The sequence below is a fragment of the Dipodomys ordii genome, unplaced genomic scaffold (assembly GCF_000151885.1).
Source record: "Dipodomys ordii isolate 6190 unplaced genomic scaffold, Dord_2.0 Scaffold190, whole genome shotgun sequence".
Lineage (NCBI taxonomy): Eukaryota > Metazoa > Chordata > Mammalia > Rodentia > Heteromyidae > Dipodomys > Dipodomys ordii.
In genome coordinates, this window is record NW_012267406.1 from 974,165 (window position 1) to 994,051 (window position 19,887).

Below are 19,887 nucleotides of genomic sequence, written 5' to 3' on the forward strand. Positions count from 1 at the left end.
AAAAAAAAAAAAAAAAAAAACCCAACTGCTGGGCACTGGTGGCTCATGTCTGTAATCCTAGCTACTTAGGAAGCTGAGACCCAAAGGATTTGTAGTTTAAAGCTAACCTGGGCAGAAAATTTGATAAATTTCTTTTCAAAAATAGACAGCAGTTACAAGACTAGAGGTTTAGTAGAGCACCAGATGAGCAAGGAAAAAGCCAAGTAAGGACAAGGCTCCAACTTGAAACACCAGTACTTCACACACACACACACACACACACACAATACAACTACATGTTAGTGATAATATGAGAGCTAAACAAGGATTGAAATTTTTAGAGCTTTTAGTTGACTGCTTGAAGCGAAATCATTTCATCAAGGAAAGAAGGTAAGAAAGTATGAGACCTAGAAAACCACTGTTTCATTGTTAAAAGCCAAGATAAGCGGACTAAATTCCCCAAGGTTAAGTATCTGACACTAGAAACTGATTTCACTGATGAACCATTTGAGGTAGTAAAAGCAGGGCTCAAGTGATAGAGCACCTTCCTCAAGTAGTGATAGTGTGAGGCCCTGAGTTCAAACCCAGTGACAGCATGTGTTTGCCCATACATACATCACACACAGAACATTTGAGATCTATCCTTTGTGTATTATATGTGACTTGTCAACAGTGAAACAGATTATGTGTCTCTGAGCTCTTGGAAAAGCCCTACACATGTTAGTCAGGAAGCCTCAAAGATGGATGAGATGCTTGTTTCATGAAACCTTGAGGAAACAAGCATTCTCATATTTTGCTAGTGGATGTGTAAAATGTTAGAATCCATGTTGAGAGGAATTTAGTAATATTTAAGAAAACTATATATATTTCTCTTTGACAAAGATATAATATTTTTAGGAATCTATGAGAAATATAAACTGCATACAAAGTGATGTATATGCAAGTCTAACAAACTAGAAAGAAGGAAATATCCTTCCAAGTTTGGAATATAATATGGCTATAGCCAGGAACAAAAAAGCTCTTTGTAGTATTACTATTGAGTGACTTCCCAAATATATTGTTCAGTGGAAAAATACAAGATGACTTTGTATTGTCCTCTGTGTGTGTTAAGGAATGAAAGGATGTGGGGAATAAAAAAGAAGGAATATATTAAAAAGTAAGTGACTATGGAGGAGGAAAAATGCCAAGAGAGATTTAGTGGTGGAAGTTAGAGTCCCTGAGTGAATTTTATTTATGGCTTTAATTTTAAAACTATGTACACACTCCAGTTTACAAACAAAAATAAAGACAGGAGGATTGCAAGTTTGAGGCAGCCAGTGGTACATAACAAATGCAAACAGCAAGGGAAAGGGAGAAAAGCAGAAATGAAGGACTCTCTTGACAGTATTTTGTTTATTAAATGCATTTATTAAACATTCTGAAATACAGTGTCAAGGGTTAAAGTAAGTTTTTTTTTTAAAGACATGATCCATGCTTTCAACTGTTTACACAAAATCTACTTCTATTTTTCAACTTCTATCTCTCTACCTTTTAATAGATTCACAAAAGTTATTCATTGGAGAAAAATTTTAAAGTACATATCTTCAATTATAGTTCTTAAAGATGATATATATTCAGTAAATTCTTGGCATTTCTTGTCACAGGTTAGGTACATTTTTGTCAGATGAAGTTTTATCAGGTATTTGCATTTTTAATGTTAATCTAAAATTTTAAGTTTGGAGTTACCTGGGAATTACAAACTATTTAAAGTCAGAAAAGAAATGGAAAATCTAGTAGCACTTAATGTAGTGTAAACTGTAGCTAATAGGGAAAAGGAAATTCCTTGATGATTCTGCTAACAAAATAAAAATGTATCTTCAATAACTATTCACAGAGCAGTTAAAAGCTGCTTCTATAGTTTGTGTGTGTGTGTGTGTGAGAGAGAGAGAGAGAGAGAGAGAGAGTGTGTGTGTGTGTGTGTGTATGTATGTGTGTGTATGTTGGTTCTAAGAGCTGTTCCTGAGCGTTTTTGCTCAAGGCTAGCATTCTACCACTTGAGCTACAGTTCCAATTCCAGTTTTTTGAGGGGGTGGTCAGTTGGAGATAAGAATCTTGTGAACTTTGCTGCCTAGGCTGGCTTCGAATCCCAATTCTCAGCTCTCATCCTCCTGAGTAGCTAGAATTACAGGTGTGAGCTACTAGTACCCTCATTTGATTTTCTTTTCTTTTTTTTTGAGGGTCCAGTTATGGGGCCTGAACTCTGGGCCTGGGCACTGTCCCTCAGCTCTTCAGCTCAAGGCGAGTGCTCTACCACTTGAGCCACAGCACCACGTCTGGCTTTTTTTTCTGCTTCTGTGGTGCTGAGGAATTGAACCCAGGGCCTCATGCATGCAAGGCAAGTGCTCTACCACTGAGCCACTTTCCCAGCCCTTAATTTTCTTTTAATATTCAAATGTAATTATTCATTTTAGCTCTTCTGCCTATATTACTAAGTGTAGTCCTTGAGAAATAGAATGTAAATCTCACATGTTTTCCTGTCTGGTGACCCGAAAAATGCCCTTTGAAAGTTTTACAAGATACCTGCCCAAAATTCTAAAAAGAATTTATAGTTGAACAACAGCAGTAAAATTACCAAGTGTATCTGGATCTAGATCAGACTTAATTTGTTCTTTAACAACCATACCTCAAATTCAAGAAATGAAAATAAACCTATATGACTGGAAATAACCATCATTTGGTGACAAACTGTACATGAAAGCTTTCATTGAGGTTGGGTATAGTGATCCACCTGTGTAATCTCAGATACATAGGAAGACGGCCCTGGACAACAAAAAAGGAAAAGGAAAAGAAAATGACCAAACAAGATTCCATCTCCACAAAAATATACATGGTGGGGTTGGAGGCTTGGCTCAGATGATAGAATGAAAGTGGCAGTTACAAATTCAAATTGTTCTTGAACCTACATAGAAAAAAAAGGGGGGGGAATACAGGTGGTATCTGTCTGGTCAACTATACAGGAGTCAATATAGGAGGCCCATGATCCAGGGCAATCTAGGCAAAAATAAAAAACCCACACAACTCTGTCTGACAGATAACTAAAGCAAAAAGAGCTTGGAGCATGGCTAAAATGGTGAAGTGTCAGTCTAGCAGGGTTTTAGATTATGGAGGTGGGGGCGGGATTTTGCCCTACAACAAATAATAACAGAAATGACAATAGCTAATGACTGTGCTTGTACCATCTGATAGATAGTTTTTGAACTTGTATTCATTATATCATGTAATCCAATACTACATTGTGATGTAAAGCATGATCCTCATTTTATAACTAAGAAATTTTTACATGGAAGCTGGGTGCTGGTAGCTCACACCTGTAATCCTAGCTACTCAGGAGGCTGAGATCTGAGGATCGTGGTTCAAAGCTAGCCCAGGCAGGAAAGTCCAGGAGACTCTTATCTCCAATAAATGACCAGAAAACCGGAAGTAGTGCTGTGGCTCAAGTGGTAGAGCGCTAGCCTTGATCTGAAGAGCTCAGGGACAGCACCCAGGCCCAGAATTCAAGCCCCATGACAAACAAAAAAGAAAAAAAAAAGACATTATCACATGGAAGGGCTCAAAGCAGAGAATAATAAAACCAAGATACTTGATTTGGAGGGGAGATGTGTGTGCTGAGGATTAAACTTGGCTACACTCTTAGCATGCAGGTGTTCCAGCCCCTTTTGTGTTAGGCAGGGTCTTTTTGTATGCCCAGACCAGCCTGGGATGCAGTCTCCCAATTTGTGTTTCCCTGTGTGGTTAGAGATGACAGGCACATACCACTGTACAGGCACAGTCTGAGATGAAGCCTCCTGAATGTGCCCAGGCTGGTCTCAAATCACAATCCCACTGATCACTGCCTCTCAAGAAACACAATATTTGAATAACTTTTTCAACCATAAGAAACATTTGCACTTTATATATATATCTATATATACATACATACATACACATATATATGTGTATATATATATATATATATATACACACACACACACACATACACACACATATATATGTATACACACACATATAAACTGCTAGGTGCTGGGAAGGTGGCTCAGTGGTAGAGTGCTTGCCTTGCATGCTTAGGAGGCCCTGGGTTGGATTCCTCAGCACCACATAAGGAGAAAAAGAAGTGGCACTGTGGCTCAAGTTATAGAGCACTAGCCTTGCACTGAAGAGCTGAGGGACTCCATCCAAGCCCAGAGTTCAGGCCCCATGAAGAACAAAAACAAACTGGACTGCTTAGTAGTTGTTGTGTCTCAGCTATCAAAAACAAAAACACTTTCAGTTTATTAGATAATTATTTGTTAGGAAAGTATACCAGTGCATTTCCAAGGAGAATTTGCCTATATGTCTATTTACTTACTTTTGCAGTACTGAGAATTAAACCTAGGACCTTGTGCATGCTAGGCTATGACAGTCTCAATATATAGACCACATTGGCCTCAAATTTGTTATCCTCCTGCCTCCAATTCCTCAGTTAGGATTATGGATGTATACTACCATGCCTAGCTTTCAAGGGCTTTTCAATACTAGTAGTTTTGATAATACATTTCCTAGTTTTACAGGAGTTCTAATAATAGTAATTGTCTCTTTAGTATGATTTTTCAGTCATCAGTGTCACAGTGTTAATTTTTACTCACTGCCTGGTATATGAGGAACTAAACAAAGCAAAATTTATCTCCAAGTTTTACAGTGAGTCTATAATTAGAATCTGGTCAGGTAAGGTGAGGTACAGCAGGCTAAGACAAAAAGGCAGTAGGCTTCATAGCAAGACTCTATCTCTCCCCCACCCCCTGCCAAAAGAAGTGGATATTTAGATCTAAAATGAGATTTTTTTGCGAATTTTTTGACAGATCATGTTTGCTATATTTAAATTGGGAGCTTCTTAACTACCATTTACTATCTTATATTGAATATTCTTTTTTTAATATATTTTTATTGTAAAGATACTGTACAGAGGGGTTACAGTTACATGAGTAAAGTACTGAGTGCATTTCCTATAGAGCATTGTTACCTCCTCCTTTGTTTTTCCCCTGCCATTCCTTCCCTCCCTACCTCTATAACTCCCTCCCTCCCCACCCAGAAGTTGAAAAGTTTGTTTTAAACATAATGTCTTATACATCTCATTGTTACAATGGGTCACCTGCATCCTTGTTTCAACATTTTGTTATTTCCCTTCCTCTCCCCAAATTAGAAAAATGTATATACAAGATGCAGGACACCAGAATGGAATACAGTGAAAACGGGTTATACCATGGGGGAAGAACATACAAAAGAAACAAAAGAAATCACATAGTACATTATAAATACTTTAAAAGCAACAGCAACAAAACCAAAACCTCTTGTTTCCCTATTTTGGGGTTCATTTTGCTTAGCACCATCTTAAATGGTCATATGTGCATAGCTTTTGACCTTTTCTATTTGTCTCATAAGATTATCGTAGATGTATACTAGTTATTGCAAATAGGGAAACAATGGGACCTAGGTTTCTTTGGGCCTGGCTTACTTCACTTACTATAATTTTTTCCAAGTCTTTCCATTTCCTAACAAATGGGGTATGTCCTTTCTGATGGAGGCATAGAATTCCATTGTGTGTGTGTGTGTGTGTGCGCGCACGCGTGCGTGCACGCGCATGTGTGCACATGCGTATGAGTGTGTGCGCGCTATCACATTTTCTTGATCCATTCATCTACTGAGGGCATCTGGGTTGGTTCCATATCTTAGCTATGGAGAATCATGCTGTGATAAACATAGTTGTGCTGGTAACTTTAGTATGGCCTTGTTTGTGAACATTTGGGTAAATGCCCAAAAGTGGGATTGCTGGGTCATAGGGGAGCTCTATGTGGAGTCTTTTGAGTAACCTCCAAATGGATCAAAGACCTTGAAGTAAAAGCAGATACCCTGAAAACATTACAGAAGGAATAGGAGAAACTCTAGGGCTCCTTGGCACAGGCTGAAATTTTCTTAATAAAGACCCAGAAACACAACAAATCAAAGAAAGATTAGACAAATGGGATTGCATGAAACTGCAGAGCTTCTGCATGGCAAAGGACATAGCTGACAAGATCAATAGAAAGCCCACGGATGGGAGAAGATCTTCACTAGCCATACAACGGACAAGGTTCTCATATCTAAAATATACCTGGAACTCAAAAAATTAACTCCCCCAACAACAAATCCTCAAAGAAACAACAGATTAATAAGTGGGCTAAAGACTTAAAAGAGAGACTTCTCTGAAGAAGAAATAAGAATGGCCAATAGACTCATGAAGAAATGCTCAGTTTCTCTGGCCATAAAAGAAATGCAAATCAAAACAACATTTAGATACCACCTCACCCCAGTTAGAATGGCAAAAATCAAGAACTCTAATAACAACAGATGTTACAGGGGATGTTGACAGAAGGGAACCTTACTGCATTGTTGGTAGGAGTGTAAACTTGTTCAACCATATTGAATATTCTTAAGTAAATGTTTTAATAATTACATAGGCTGACAGAAGTAATGCTAATAGTTTATATCTCTCTTACAGATTTTATTAAACAAAGAAGAGCAGGACTGAATGAATTCATCCAGAACTTAGTTAGATATCCAGAGCTTTACAACCAGTAAGTAATTTTCATGTGTTCTAAAGGAAAGTAAAAATAAGCCTAAGAATATTGAATAAGCCTCATAGGGAATTTACCCTTTTTGTAGGTTTGTGAAATTTTCCTGCAGATTTTTTTTTTTTTTTGGTCAGTTGTGGTGCTTGAAGTCTGGGTCTGGATGCTGTCCCTCAGCACTCAAGGCTAGCGCTCTACCACTTAAGCTACAGTGCCACTTCTGGTTTTCTGGTGGTTTATTGGAGATAAAAGTTTCACGGACTTTCCTGCCCGGGCTGGCTTTGAACCGTGATCCTCAGATCTCAGCCTCCTGAATAGCTAGGATTACAGGCGTGAGCCACCGGTGCCCAGCTTCCCTTAGATTTTTTTTTATTGTCTTTCCCTTCAGAATCAACACATCTTGGTTATATCATTTCTTCCTTTTATATTTGGATTTGTTTTATAGATTAAGCTTAAAAGAAATTTGCAAATACTGTTAACATTTTACTACTCATATGATATTATACTTATTTGTACCTTAAGAAAGTTCTGAAGTAGCTCCTGTTTGAATTTGGGAACTTAAGTGAGCTTCATCCTTAACTTCCAGAGGCATAGGCCCCCAATCTAGTAGTAGAGATAGATGTATAAATAAAAAATTGAAGCCAGGTAATTTTTGTTAGAGGTACTAGGCAGTAACAGAAAACATAGCTAACTTTGCTCAGGAAAGTAAAGCAAAGTTTCCTGGGACTTAAAGGCTCTATAATCATTTAACAAGAAATGTAGGGAGAATATTGAAGCTAAAAGGAGTGGTACAAGTTAACAGAGGATACAAAAGGCTACAAAATCAGGACACTCAAGTATTAACATAGTGTGGTCACTGGAGCAGAAGCGTTTCACAACATCCACGAAGCCAGCATTGGCAGTTTTTAAGCACATGTCAATACCTCCTGGGCAATCTGGGCAGTGTTGTCCTCTGCGAACCCAAACAGGCTTCCACCCACACAGCATCCATGTAGCCACTTAAGTTGAAATTGTGCTATAATGACCTTAAACTTTTCTCTGTGGACCATTTTGAACCTGGTACTTGGTACTTGAGAATTAGTGATATCCATTATGCCTTTAAATTGATATATGATACTACTTTTGGGTGTAAAAAGCATATTCTAAAACATAAAATTAAATTTTTTTCATAGACCACCTGTCTATGTAAAATGTACAGATTGCTTTATGATGTGAGAACACATTATTTACAGTTTTTTTCAGAATCACAACACTGAATGACTGTATTTTTGAGAAATTCAAAGTGTGTGTGTGTGTGTGTGTGTGTGTGTGTGTGTGTTATTGATGATTGAACCCAGACCTTTGTGCATGTTTGGCAATTGCTTTACCATCAAACTACACCCGTACATGACCTATATTTTCTAGAAATAATAATTGCCATTTTTGGAGTAATTTATAGTTCATTGACTGCTTCTGTCATTCTGAGTAGGTTCTCTGGCTGCTTTTTAAGTTAATTTATTAACATTAAAAGCCGGACCTCTTTTGATAGGGTTTTCTGCCCAGAGTTTTTCTCTATCTTTGACAGATGTTGGTATAGAACAAGTATACCATGAGTGGTTATTATTATTTTCTATGGTATAATAAATATTACTGAGAACCTCTAACATAATATAGTAGATACTAAGTATTCTGTACCTTGAAATAGTTTAAACATGTTATTCTTGGAATTAAAATTGAACTTTATGTAATTCCATTATTTGCAATGACCATTGAATTGTAAACTGTTCAATTCTTACATATCCGACTTTGGATAATTTTGTACACATGTACTTTTTCATAACTGCCCTCCTGCCATTCAGGATAGAAGACATTTCCAGGACCCCCCAAAAATAGCAAAATTTTTACTGACATTTTCTTTAATGAACTTCTGTTTATATTTGTTGCTTTCTCCATTTTAAGAAATTAATTTGCTTTTCTCTTTTATAATAATGTATTTTGTGTAGCTATACATGCTAATATAGTGGTTTCTATTTTGTTCTTATTTTAAAAGGGAGAAAAATCTATAGACATCTTTTCAAAGTCACATTAAAGTTGTATTTTTTTAGTCCAGATGTCAGAGCATTCCTTCAAATGGACAGCCCAAAACATCAGTCAGATCCATCTGAAGATGAAGATGAAAGAAGTACTCAAAAGGTAGTAAAATAAATTATATTTTTAACAGAAAAAAAAGTCAGGCCACAAAAATGAAGCTAATTACTTTAGGATTACATTTACTCAAAATGAAGTAGTAAATTTTCTACTCTTTGGAATACCTAAACACAATGTATATACTACCTATGGGTCACTGTTTCTACTCTTCAGAATACCTAAACACAATATATATACCACCTATGGATCACTGTTTCTTAAGAACTTAGAAGAATTAATGGATTTTTTTCTTGTTTGTTTGTCTGAGAACTTCATACCTCAGCCTTTCAAATGTTCAGATAATCACTATACTTGGCTAGAATTAGTACTGTCTTTAATAAAAAGTATTATTCAGGCTAAATAAAAGAACCAGGCTTATGCCTATAAATTCTGGTTAGTAAGGAAGTTGAGATCTAAGGGTCACAGTTCAAACTCAGCCCGGGCAGGAAAATCCATGAGACTCATCTCTTCAATTAAGAACCAAAAATCCAGAAGGTGTTGAGCACTAAAAGCTCAGTGACAGTGCCTAGGCCCTGAGTTCAAGCCCCAGGATGGACAAGAAAAAAAAATTAGAAACTAGCAAGTAAGAAGAAAAGTTTCATTAGTTTCACTAGCCATGCTATTGCTACCCAGACTCCTATCTTTTTAAGTTACCTAGGTTATGTAATATGTACAATTTTATATTTGGCTTATGTATCTTCATCATTATCACCATACCTGAAACTATTATTTTGAGTTTTCATCAATAGGAAAGGCCTTTTTGACCAGAGCATTACCTCATCCTCTGCACTGACAGGTATTTATAGAGAGAGCAGTCAATACATGAATTTTAGTTGGCATCAATTTACTTTTAATTTCTGCTGCATATTATAGAACATACATGTGTTCCTAATAAAGAATAGTTGTTCTTAGGTCTTAGGATAGATTGTGAGAGAAAATAAGTAAAAAATAAGCTTGTCTTAGAAAAGTATTCTAGGACTAGGAATGTGGCTTAGTGGTAGAATGCTTGCCTAGCATGCATGAAGCCCTGGGTTTGATTCCTCAGTAACACATAAACAGAAAAAGCCAGAAGTAGCACTGTGGCTCAGGTGGTAGAGTGCTAGCTTTGAGCAAAAGAAGTTCAGGGACAGTGCCAGGCCCTGAGTTGACATCCCAGAGCCAGCAGAAAAACAAAATGCCTTTAAGCCAACACTTCTGATTTTCTTGCATATATTTAATACCAGTTATAATACATTCTGAATAATAAAGGTAATAAAGAATAGAAGTAATAAAAGAAATACTAACAAAAGGGCTAGGGGAATGGCTTATTAGTAAATACTTGCCCAGCATGTTGGGCAAGTAGTTTCAATCCCCAGTACTATTAAAAAGGGAGGGAAGGAAGGAAGGCATAAAAGGAAGCTATAGGGAAAGGTAAATTATAGTAATTAATCTAAATCATAGTATATAATAATTAGAGTTTAATTAAAAGTTTAATTGGCGATAAGAGTTACAGGGTCTTTCCTCTTGGGCTGGCTTCAAACTACAATGCTCAAATCTCAGCCTCCTGAGGGACTAGGATTACAGGCTTGAGCCACTGGCACCTGGGTCTCATTTGTCTGTTTAATGTCTCTTCATTTTGTTATGATTCTGATAATTTGTGATTAAATGATAGGTTTATGTGTTGAACATTTTTGTCTCAGAATGTTAATAACCTCTTCAGAAAATTGATATATTTCTTTTTGTGACTACTAGAAAGTAGCAGCTTTTCTTCTCAGATGCCTAGGATGATTCTTAGTGAAGAAAGCGAAAGATTTAACTTTATCTTTTTCTGTCTTTGATACATTATTCTAACTTTAGAAAAATTGCCATTATTCACCCAGTTTTTAAATGTAAAACTGATTCTTCTTAAATTGTATCTTCAATACCTATCTCTTCCAAAAGCTTTTTCTGTTTAAACTTGCCAACTTTGAACCTTATTTCTGGCTTAGCTTTTCCTTACAACTGCCCTTGAAAGTTATAATAAATGTTATCTTTTGTGTTTATTGTATATAGTTCATTATTTGGAATATTAGTTTTCCTTAAAATGTTTTGATATCTGTGGTATAATTATGTACATTTTACTTCATAATGATTTTTTTTTCTCTATCCAAACAGCTACACTCTACCTCACAGAATATTAACCTTGGACCGACTGGAAATCCTCAGTAAGTTAAATTCATTTCAAACAATCCTTTAAGTTTTAAGAAGCTCTTTTTTGAAAGAAAGAAAAGGCATCCTTGCAACCATAATTGATATCCTTCTCATAATCTGTGTTAGTGGTGTGCCCTAGTTATTATTAGCCAGCTTGTTTCAGAGGAGTCCTGATGGACATTTAGCGTATTCAAGGGCATTACACTTTATCTTGTTTCCCTTATTATCTACAATTTATTTGAGTACCTGGGGAATGTTTTGAGTAACATAATTTGAGAAATGTTGAATAAGACCAAAGGTGCAAATATAGTCTTCATTTCTAATATTAATTCATTGGAAGTGAATGCCTGAAGTATTCAACACAAAGGATTCTCAGGCTGCTATTTGATTGTGTCTGAGAAGTGCCCAGATTAGTTATGTCTGCCATGGACTACAGGAGTATAGAATTGTCATTGGTACTTGTAATAAGTCTTAATAGGCTTGACGGATTAACTCTAGAATTTTCTTTCATCATGTTTTCTCTACAATTTGGTCTACTTAAACAGTGAAATGACTATAGACAAATGGGAGAAATAAACCAAGGATTGAGTCCCAGGACGCTTGAACATGATGAAGTCAGGGAAGAGCTAATATTGGAGACTGAATAGTAATGTAGGAGAAAAACTAGAAATATGTCCTGAAATAAGAAGGGAAATATCTTGAACATTTACAACTCTTGTAAATGTTGCTGAAAGGATAAATCAGCTAAAAAATGGAAAATAGACCGACCATTGGAGTTAATAAGTCAATGGTGAACTTCATGAACAGTTTGATCTTGTATGAAAGAGTTCATAGAGAACTAGAGCAGATATCAGCAGAACAGACAAATTGAGCTCACTTTCTGGGAAAGTTTTACCTTATAGGAAAGTAAGGGAATGGTAACTGGAGGAGAAAGTTTGTTTTTGATCAGTCTTTTCTGTCATTTTGTAGCAATGAACAAAATAGTATCCCAAAACAAACCTGTTTTGAATTAGCATTAATTACTTACAATTAATAATGAGGCCTCTCTCTATTTGCAGTTTGGAGAATTTTCATGCAAAACATTATATAAATGTTTGCTTTTGTTTGAAAAAGTATTTCAGTATCTCAATGAAGAACTAGATTGTCCAAAGAGCAGTTTTCTGAAGAAGAAATACTTCTAAATGTAGTCTAGTATTCTATGTCATTATTTTTTACTAATGTTACTATCATGTATGAATTAACTTTCATAATCAGTGAAAAATTTAAATTTAAATGTAGTCATCCTCTGTCATTTAAGAATTCAGACTTCTTGAATAAAACAGTTCTTCTACTTATATACATATGACTTTATGATGCCCTGTGTGTTTGCTTACTTAGAGCCAATGCTGTTTCTACCTTTGGTTAAAGCAAATAAAATGACAGGCTTAGAGTTCCCCTGACTTTTCTGTACCTAGCTCTCCTCTATTAGTGCCTATGAGACTGAATCTTTTATCTTCAGGGTAAAATAAGTATTTATGTAAAAAGCACAGTGAAGTCTTTTCTCTACCTGAAATATTTTAGGATACCAGACAGACACTGATAGTCCTTGGAATATATGACTACTTTATACAGTTACTCAATTTCCTCACTCATAGCATTGATTACTTTTGTGGTTAATAAAATTGGCTTAGAGAGAAGTTAAACTTTAAAGGTAGGTGGGTAGGTAGGTAGGTAGGTAGGTAGGTAGGTAGATAGATAGATAGATAGATAGATAGATAGATAGATAGATAGATAGATGGATGGATCTCCATTCTTTTCTCCCAGAGAATATAATTGAAGTTCTTCTTAAGCAGAACTTAATAAGACTTAACTAATATTATAAGGTAATCACAAAGTACATACTGTTATTTTTAAGAAAGACAATACCATTGTGAAGTATTTTGTACCAAACAGTTATTAAAGAATGAGGTGCTAGGGCTGGGAAGGTGGCTCAGTGGTAGAACGCCTTGCCTTGCATGCATGAGTCCCTGGGTTCGATTCCTCAGCACCACATAAGCAAAAAGAAAAAAAGCCAGAAGTGGTGCTGTGATTCAAGTGGTAGAGCGCTAGCCTTGAGCTGAAGAGCTGAGGGACAGCGCCCAGGCCCAGAGTTCAGGCCCCTTGACAGGACCCCCCCAAAAAAACAAACCAAGAATGAGGTGCTAGGAAATGTTTATAAACTTACATCTTGCTGGGTGCTGGTTTCTCATACCTATTATCCTAGTGACTCAGAAGGCTGAAATCGGAGGATCTTGGTTCAAAGCTAGCCAAGGAAAGTCCCTGAAACTCAACCACCAAAATATCAAAGTAGAACGATAGTTCAATGTAGTTCAATGTAGTTCTAGTGTTAGAGTGCTAGTCTTGAGCACAAAAGCTCAGGGACAACACCCAGGCCCTGAGGTCAGGCCCTGGTACTAGCCCTCCTCACACCCCCTTCCCCCAAAAGAGCTTGCATCTTTCCACTTTCTTGAAGGCTGATTCTTGTCATTGTTAATTTATTTCAGTGCTAAGCCAACTGATTTTGATTTTTTAAAAGTTATTGGAAAAGGCAGTTTTGGCAAGGTAAGAATGTTTTTATTTTTCATTCAGTGTTTAAGTATATAAAGAATTAATGTATGTTTACATATATGATTCATAGGACTTTTCAGATGCAAGACATGAAAAGTCTCTGCTATCGAAGTGTGAAGAGGATAATTAAGAACATAAGGCTAGGATTCTAAAAATTCATTTATTAAACAAGTATTTGTTGAACACCTATGTATCAAGTACCCATGTGGGTTCTAATTAGATGCTGTTGTGATACTTAACAACTTAGTGAAAGAAATAGTCCACCAAAATCTGTACTCAAGTAAATATAAATAGTAATGGGACTGTAATGGAATAATAAGGTGAAAGATAGAGTGTGCAGCAGGGGGGTGGAAACTCTGCTTGGATGTATTGGTCAAGGATGGCTTCTTTGAGAATGGGCTGAGGTTGGAAGGAAGAATGAACCATCTGTGTAAATAACAGTTGGAGGGAGGAAGAAATATGTGAAATTCTTCTTACTCTCAGAGTATCAGATAGATCACCTAACTTGACAGTGTAGCTGTGTCAAGGAGAATCACTTAAGATCAGGTTTATCAGGGCTACCGGGCAGAATGACCAAGATTGCAAGGCCACCCTGGGAAATGATTGAGATTTCCTTAAAAACAACACAGGAAAAAAAAAACACCATAAGCTCTATTTTTGGAAACTTCATACTTTTCTCAAAAGCCTACCTGGAATATTTTCTTGTCTATTTTGTGAGAGATAAGGTCATAGATCATTTTTTTTCTATGACTATCCAGCTTGATCCTGTAGAATTCATGAAGACTTTTCCCAATATCCATACATTAACAGATCTTTTTTTAGATTGTATAATCTATTTTTGTTTCTCTGTTTATTTTTTGAGCCAGTCCTGAGGCTTAAACTCAGAGCTTGGGCACTGTCTCTGAGCTTTTGTGCTCAAGACTAATGCTGTATCACTGCTCTGCTTCTGGATTTTTGGTGGTTAGAAATAGGAGTCTCAAGGACTTTGCTGCTCAGACTAAATTTAAACTGCAGTCCTCACATCTCAGCCTCCTCACTAGCTAGGATTACAATCATGAAGCACTACTACCTGGCTTGTCTTTGTGCTTTTTTAAACTAGTTTATATTAGTTTTTTTACTAGTTTATATTAGTTACATAGGGATATTTTGTTATATTTCTACATGTTTACTATATATTCCAATCAGTCTCACCTTTTATCTCCCTCCCTCCTCAAGGATGAATGAGTTAAAAGTATTGGAGAGGGAAAGATCAAACACATCCATGTTGTCAAGAGAGCAAAAAAATAATTAAGAAAAAATGTTCAATAGAGTCAAATGCTGATAAAAGTACAGTTGGGCAGAGGATGTTTTCATCCTAAAGATGTTTGAGTCTGCCTTTATAAAGTAACAGGCTTAAAAAATTATTTTTGTGATAGTACTAGGGCTTGAACTCAGCCTCACACTCTAGCTTGACTTTTTTACTCATTGTATCACTTGAGCTACACCTCTGCTTCTAGCTTTTTGCTGGTTAATTGGAGATAAAAGTCTTGAGGAACTGGGTGTCAGTGGCTCATGCCTATAATATAATATAGCTGCACAGAAATCTAAAGATCAGGATTCAAAGCCAGCACAGGCATAAAAGTCCCAGAGAGACTCTTATCTCTAATTAACCACTCAAAACTTGGAAGTGGTCCTGTGGCTCAAATTGGTAGAGTGCTAGCCTTGAGCAAAAGAGCTCAGGGACAGTGCTCAGGCCCTGACTTCGAACCCCACAACTGACCAAAAAATTGACTTGAGAATTTGGATTCTGCTCTGGCTAGCTTCAAAGCTCAATCCTTAGATCTCAGCCACTTGAAAAGCTAGGATTATAGGCATGAGTCACTGGCACATGGCTAAAAACTTGGATTTTTTTTAAATTAATGAACTTTCAGCAGGTGCTGGTTACTTATGCTTATCATCCTAGCTACATAGGAGGCTGAGCTCTTATATCAGTTCCAAGCCAGCCCAGGCAGACAAATCTGAGACTCTTCATTTTTAGTTAACTAGCAGAAAGCCAAAAGTAGAGGTGTGGTTTAAGTGGTAGAGGCACCAGTCTTGAGCAAAAAAGCCAAGTGAGAGTGTGAGGCCCTGAGTCAAGCCCTAGTTCTGGCACACAAAGATAAAAGTAAAAAAAAAATTGTTTTAATAATTAAAAAAAATTTTTTAGAACTTCCTTTTTTTTGTTCTTTTTGAAAGCTTGAGCAGATAGTTGTTTGTATCTTTTTCTGTTCAAGATCCCATCCAAGATACCACGTTACATTTAGTTGTCAAGTCTCTCTTTAGGCTTAACTATGACTGTTTCTCAGACGTCATTTTTGATGACCTTGATGGTTTTGAAGACTACTGATCAAATATATTGTAGGTTACTCCTACATTAGGCTTGTCTGATGTTTTCCCCATGTTTATTGAGGCAGATTATAGATTCTGGTAAGAAAGGCCACAAAGGTTTTAAAAAGCCTATATTAGCAGCATCACTAGTTGGTGTGCCAGATCATCTCAAAAAGCTTTGGGACCTGTTGTATAATAGTTATAAAACTGTGAGTGGTCTCAACTCCTTTATGGCTGTAGTCACAGGTCACTTAATGGTGGGGAAAAGTTCTGATGAGTGTGTCCTTAAGCAACTTCCTTGTGAGGACAACACAGAGCACTCACACAAACCATGATGGTGTCCGCTTTATACTAAGCTGTGTGGGCACATTGTGAACAGCATGACTATATTGGCAAGTACAGATTTTCTTTTTCTGTGGCAAGATACTCTAGGTTTCTTTTTAAAAGTGTATGTATGTATTGGTGTTGGTGGCTCACGCCTATAATTGTAGTTACTCAGGAGGTTGAGGTATATAGTTAAAAGGCTGCGGAAAAGGAAAAATCCGCAACTCAAATTAACTAGCAAAAATGTTGAGCTGGAGGCATGGCTCAAGTGATAGAGTACCATGAGGGGAAAAAAAAGCTGAGGAAGAACACAGAGTCCTGAGTTCACCCCCAGTACCAGGGGAAAAAAAAAATATATATATATGCATGTAACTCAACCCATTATAAAAACTCAACTGTATATGATGTTTCTTTCTCTGAACTCTTCTGACTTAAAAAGCTTGTACGAGAAACCTAAACATGAAACAGGAACGCATTCTGATCACCAAAAAATGACTTCCACCAGGCGCCAGTGGTTCCCTCCTGTAATCCTACCTACTCAGGAGGCTGAGATCTGGGCATATTAGTTCAAAGCCAGCTGATGAAGGAAAGTCCATAAGACTCCATTCTCCAATCAACTACCAAAAAATCTGGAAGTAGCTCAAATGGTAGAGTACTAACTTTGAGCAAAAAAATCTCCAGGACTGGTGCACATGCATGCACGCTTGCACACACACACACACACACACACACACACACACAAGCATACAAAGATTTCTTACATAGCATCAAGTTAATTATCTAGGGTTTCCAAGGGCATCTTCTGGGCCTCATTGCTCACACCCAAGTTCTCAAACAGTGTAAATTATGAAGTAAAAATCTTAGCAATATATTAAGTTATAAAGATATAGTGCCTAGTTATTTAAATCTATGTCCTTTTTTGCTGTATTAAAATATCTAAGAAAAAGAATTTCAAAAAGAAGTTGAGTAGAGCTCAGCCTTCAAAACAAAAACATCTAGGTCTTTTGTAGACTTGTTTTTTTTTTTCTCAGTTTAAGAATTTGGGGGTCTGGGAAGGTGGCTCAGTGGTAGAGTGCTTGCCTTGCATGTATGAGGCCATTGGTTTAATTCCTCAGCACCACATAAGCAGAAAAGGCTGGAAGTGGTACTATGGCTCAGGTGGTAGAGTGCTAGCCTTGAGCTAAAGAGCTGAGGGACAGCGCCCAGGCCTAGAGTTTAGGCCCCACAACCACAACCACAACAACAAAACAGAATTTGGGCTGAGGGCATGTGGTCAACTGGTAAAGTGCCAGTTTAACAAGTACCGGCCCAGAGTTCACATTCTTGTACTGCTACGATATATATATATATATATTGACAAGGGAATTAGCTCTATAAAAGCCTTGAAAGGCTGGGAAGGTGGCTTAGTGGTAAAGCGCTTGCCTTGCATGCATGAGGCACTGGGTTCGATTCCTCAGCACCACATAAGCAGAAAAACAAAAAAGCCGAAGTGGCGCTGTGGCTCAAGTGGTAGAGTGCTAACTTGTGGTGAAGAGCTGAGGGACAGTGCCCAGGCCCACGACCAGACCCCCAAAAAAGCCTTGAAATTTGTAATTATTTGCACAATCTTTGTTACAGGTTCTTCTTGCAAAACGGAAACTGGATGGGAAATTTTATGCTGTCAAAGTATTACAGAAAAAGATAGTTCTCAATAGAAAAGAGGTAATATTAAATAGTTACTGTTTCTACTAACCCCCTTTTTAATTAACAGATTGTTTTCTGGTGTATAATACAAGTTGGTCTTTCCCATTTTTTCTAGCAAAAGCATATTATGGCAGAACGTAACGTGCTCTTGAAAAATGTGAAACATCCATTTTTGGTTGGATTGCACTATTCTTTCCAAACAACTGAAAAGCTTTATTTTGTTCTGGATTTTGTTAATGGAGGGGAGGTGAGTTTTATAATTGATTTCCTAATATTGATAATAGTTAGAATAGCTTGAAATTATAAAGGTTTTCTTACAAGCTTTAAAGTGACAGCACATTGCTAGCAGATTTGTGTTATATAAATGCTCCAGGAACCCAGTACAATGTACAGGTGGGGAAATGTAACACTGTTCCTTAGGCATGGTGTAGTTGACAAGATTTACAAAAGAACCTTGATATGAAGCTACAGACTTCATTGATAGGTTTGTTAGCAAGCTGTACACAGCTTGTACACAGAATGATATAACTGAAATATTAGAATAAAACATGATTTGCAATTTAGATAATGTTTCAACAAGCACATATAAATCCTGTTCAAGTGTGTTATTTTCTAAAATACACAACCTTAATCAATGAAATGATTCCTAATTGATTCCTGTGGTAAAGTCAGGTGGGAAATGATTCAAATTAGTTATTCACTGTATGTTTTAGCATCAAAGACTTTAAATCTTCTTAGAACAAAGAATTTTGTTTAAAAGAAAATGAATTTTTAGAAAAGAAAAACAGAGTCCCATCTTTGTTATTGTTGTTAGTTGCAGGGCTTCAACTTAGGGCCTGGGTATTGTACCTGAGCTCTTTTGCTCAAGGCTAGCACTCTACCACTTTGAACCTGCACTACAGGTTTTCAAGTGTTAATTGGAGTTAAGAATCTTAGGAGGACTTTTTTTGCCTGGGCTGACTTTGAACTGTGATTCTCAGATCTCAGCCCCCTGAGTAGCTAGGTTTTCAGCCGTGAGCCACCAGCACCCAACAGAGTCCCATCTTTTGTTTGAGTCAAATCTATTAATAATAATCTCTAAAACACAGATCTAGAAGAATATTGAAATACACTCTGGGTAGTAGTGTTCTATATTATAATAATTACAATAATAGCTAATGTGTGCCAAGTATTATATATGTGCCAAGCATTCTAGTTCTTTTTAATATTTTATCTTCACAACACTGGTACTGTAAAAGACAAACCCAGGCTTGTAGAAGTTATGTAGTTAAATATTGAGTCAAGGATTGAATTCCAGCATCAGGCAGTCTAGTTACAGGTTCTACAGCTGCTCTACTCCTCAACTTTTAAATCCTCCTAATTTGTCTGATCCTTTACTGTATCTTTTAAAATTATTTTAACTATTAGATACTGTCATAGCTTTATAAAGGAATCACCTATCCCCTAATCTCAGAGAGTAGAAAAGAAAAAAGAAAATTTCAATGTTACTGTGGTACCCATAACTGTGACATAAAAGAACTAGGAGGAAGACCAGTTTCTGCACATCTGACAGATGATCAAAAATGCCTAGATATTTTATATCAATCTTAAAAAAAACATCTATTGGCTGGGTGCTTATAATCCTAGTTACTCAGGAGGCTGAGATCCGAGGATCAGGGTTCAAAGCCAGGCTGGGCAGAAAAGTTCCTGTGAGACTCTTATCTCCAATTAACTACGCAAAAACCAGAAGTGGAGCTATGACTTAAGTGGTAGAGGGCTAGCCTTGAACACAAAGAGGCTCAAGGACAGTGCTGAAGCCCTGAGTTTAAGCCCCACAACTGACCAAAAAAAGGTAAAAGTAAAAAAAAAAAAAGAAAAGAAAAAAAGCATCCATTGAAATGTCTTAAGTCCATGTCAGATGTCTGTTTAAGACTTAGCATGGTGGGAAGAGGGTAGAAAAGAGGCCGACTATAGAGTGAAAAGGTATGAAGAATTCATATATGTGTAGGTGTATGCAAATGAAATGTAAAATCTA

At 36.8% G+C, this 19,887-nt stretch overlaps 1 protein-coding gene across 1 annotated transcript in view; it reads left to right on the top strand.

Moving 5' to 3' along the window:
- The window catches only part of LOC105999447 (serine/threonine-protein kinase Sgk3), a 50,031-nt gene that overhangs the window by 11,055 nt on the left and 19,089 nt on the right, over positions 1-19,887 (top strand). The window contains exons 3-8 of the mRNA XM_013034472.1: positions 6,530-6,605; positions 8,684-8,771; positions 10,899-10,948; positions 13,457-13,514; positions 17,808-17,891; positions 17,989-18,120. Of these exons, the coding sequence (XP_012889926.1) occupies positions 6,530-6,605; positions 8,684-8,771; positions 10,899-10,948; positions 13,457-13,514; positions 17,808-17,891; positions 17,989-18,120 (488 nt within the window). The remainder of the gene's footprint in view (positions 1-6,529; positions 6,606-8,683; positions 8,772-10,898; positions 10,949-13,456; positions 13,515-17,807; positions 17,892-17,988; positions 18,121-19,887) is intronic.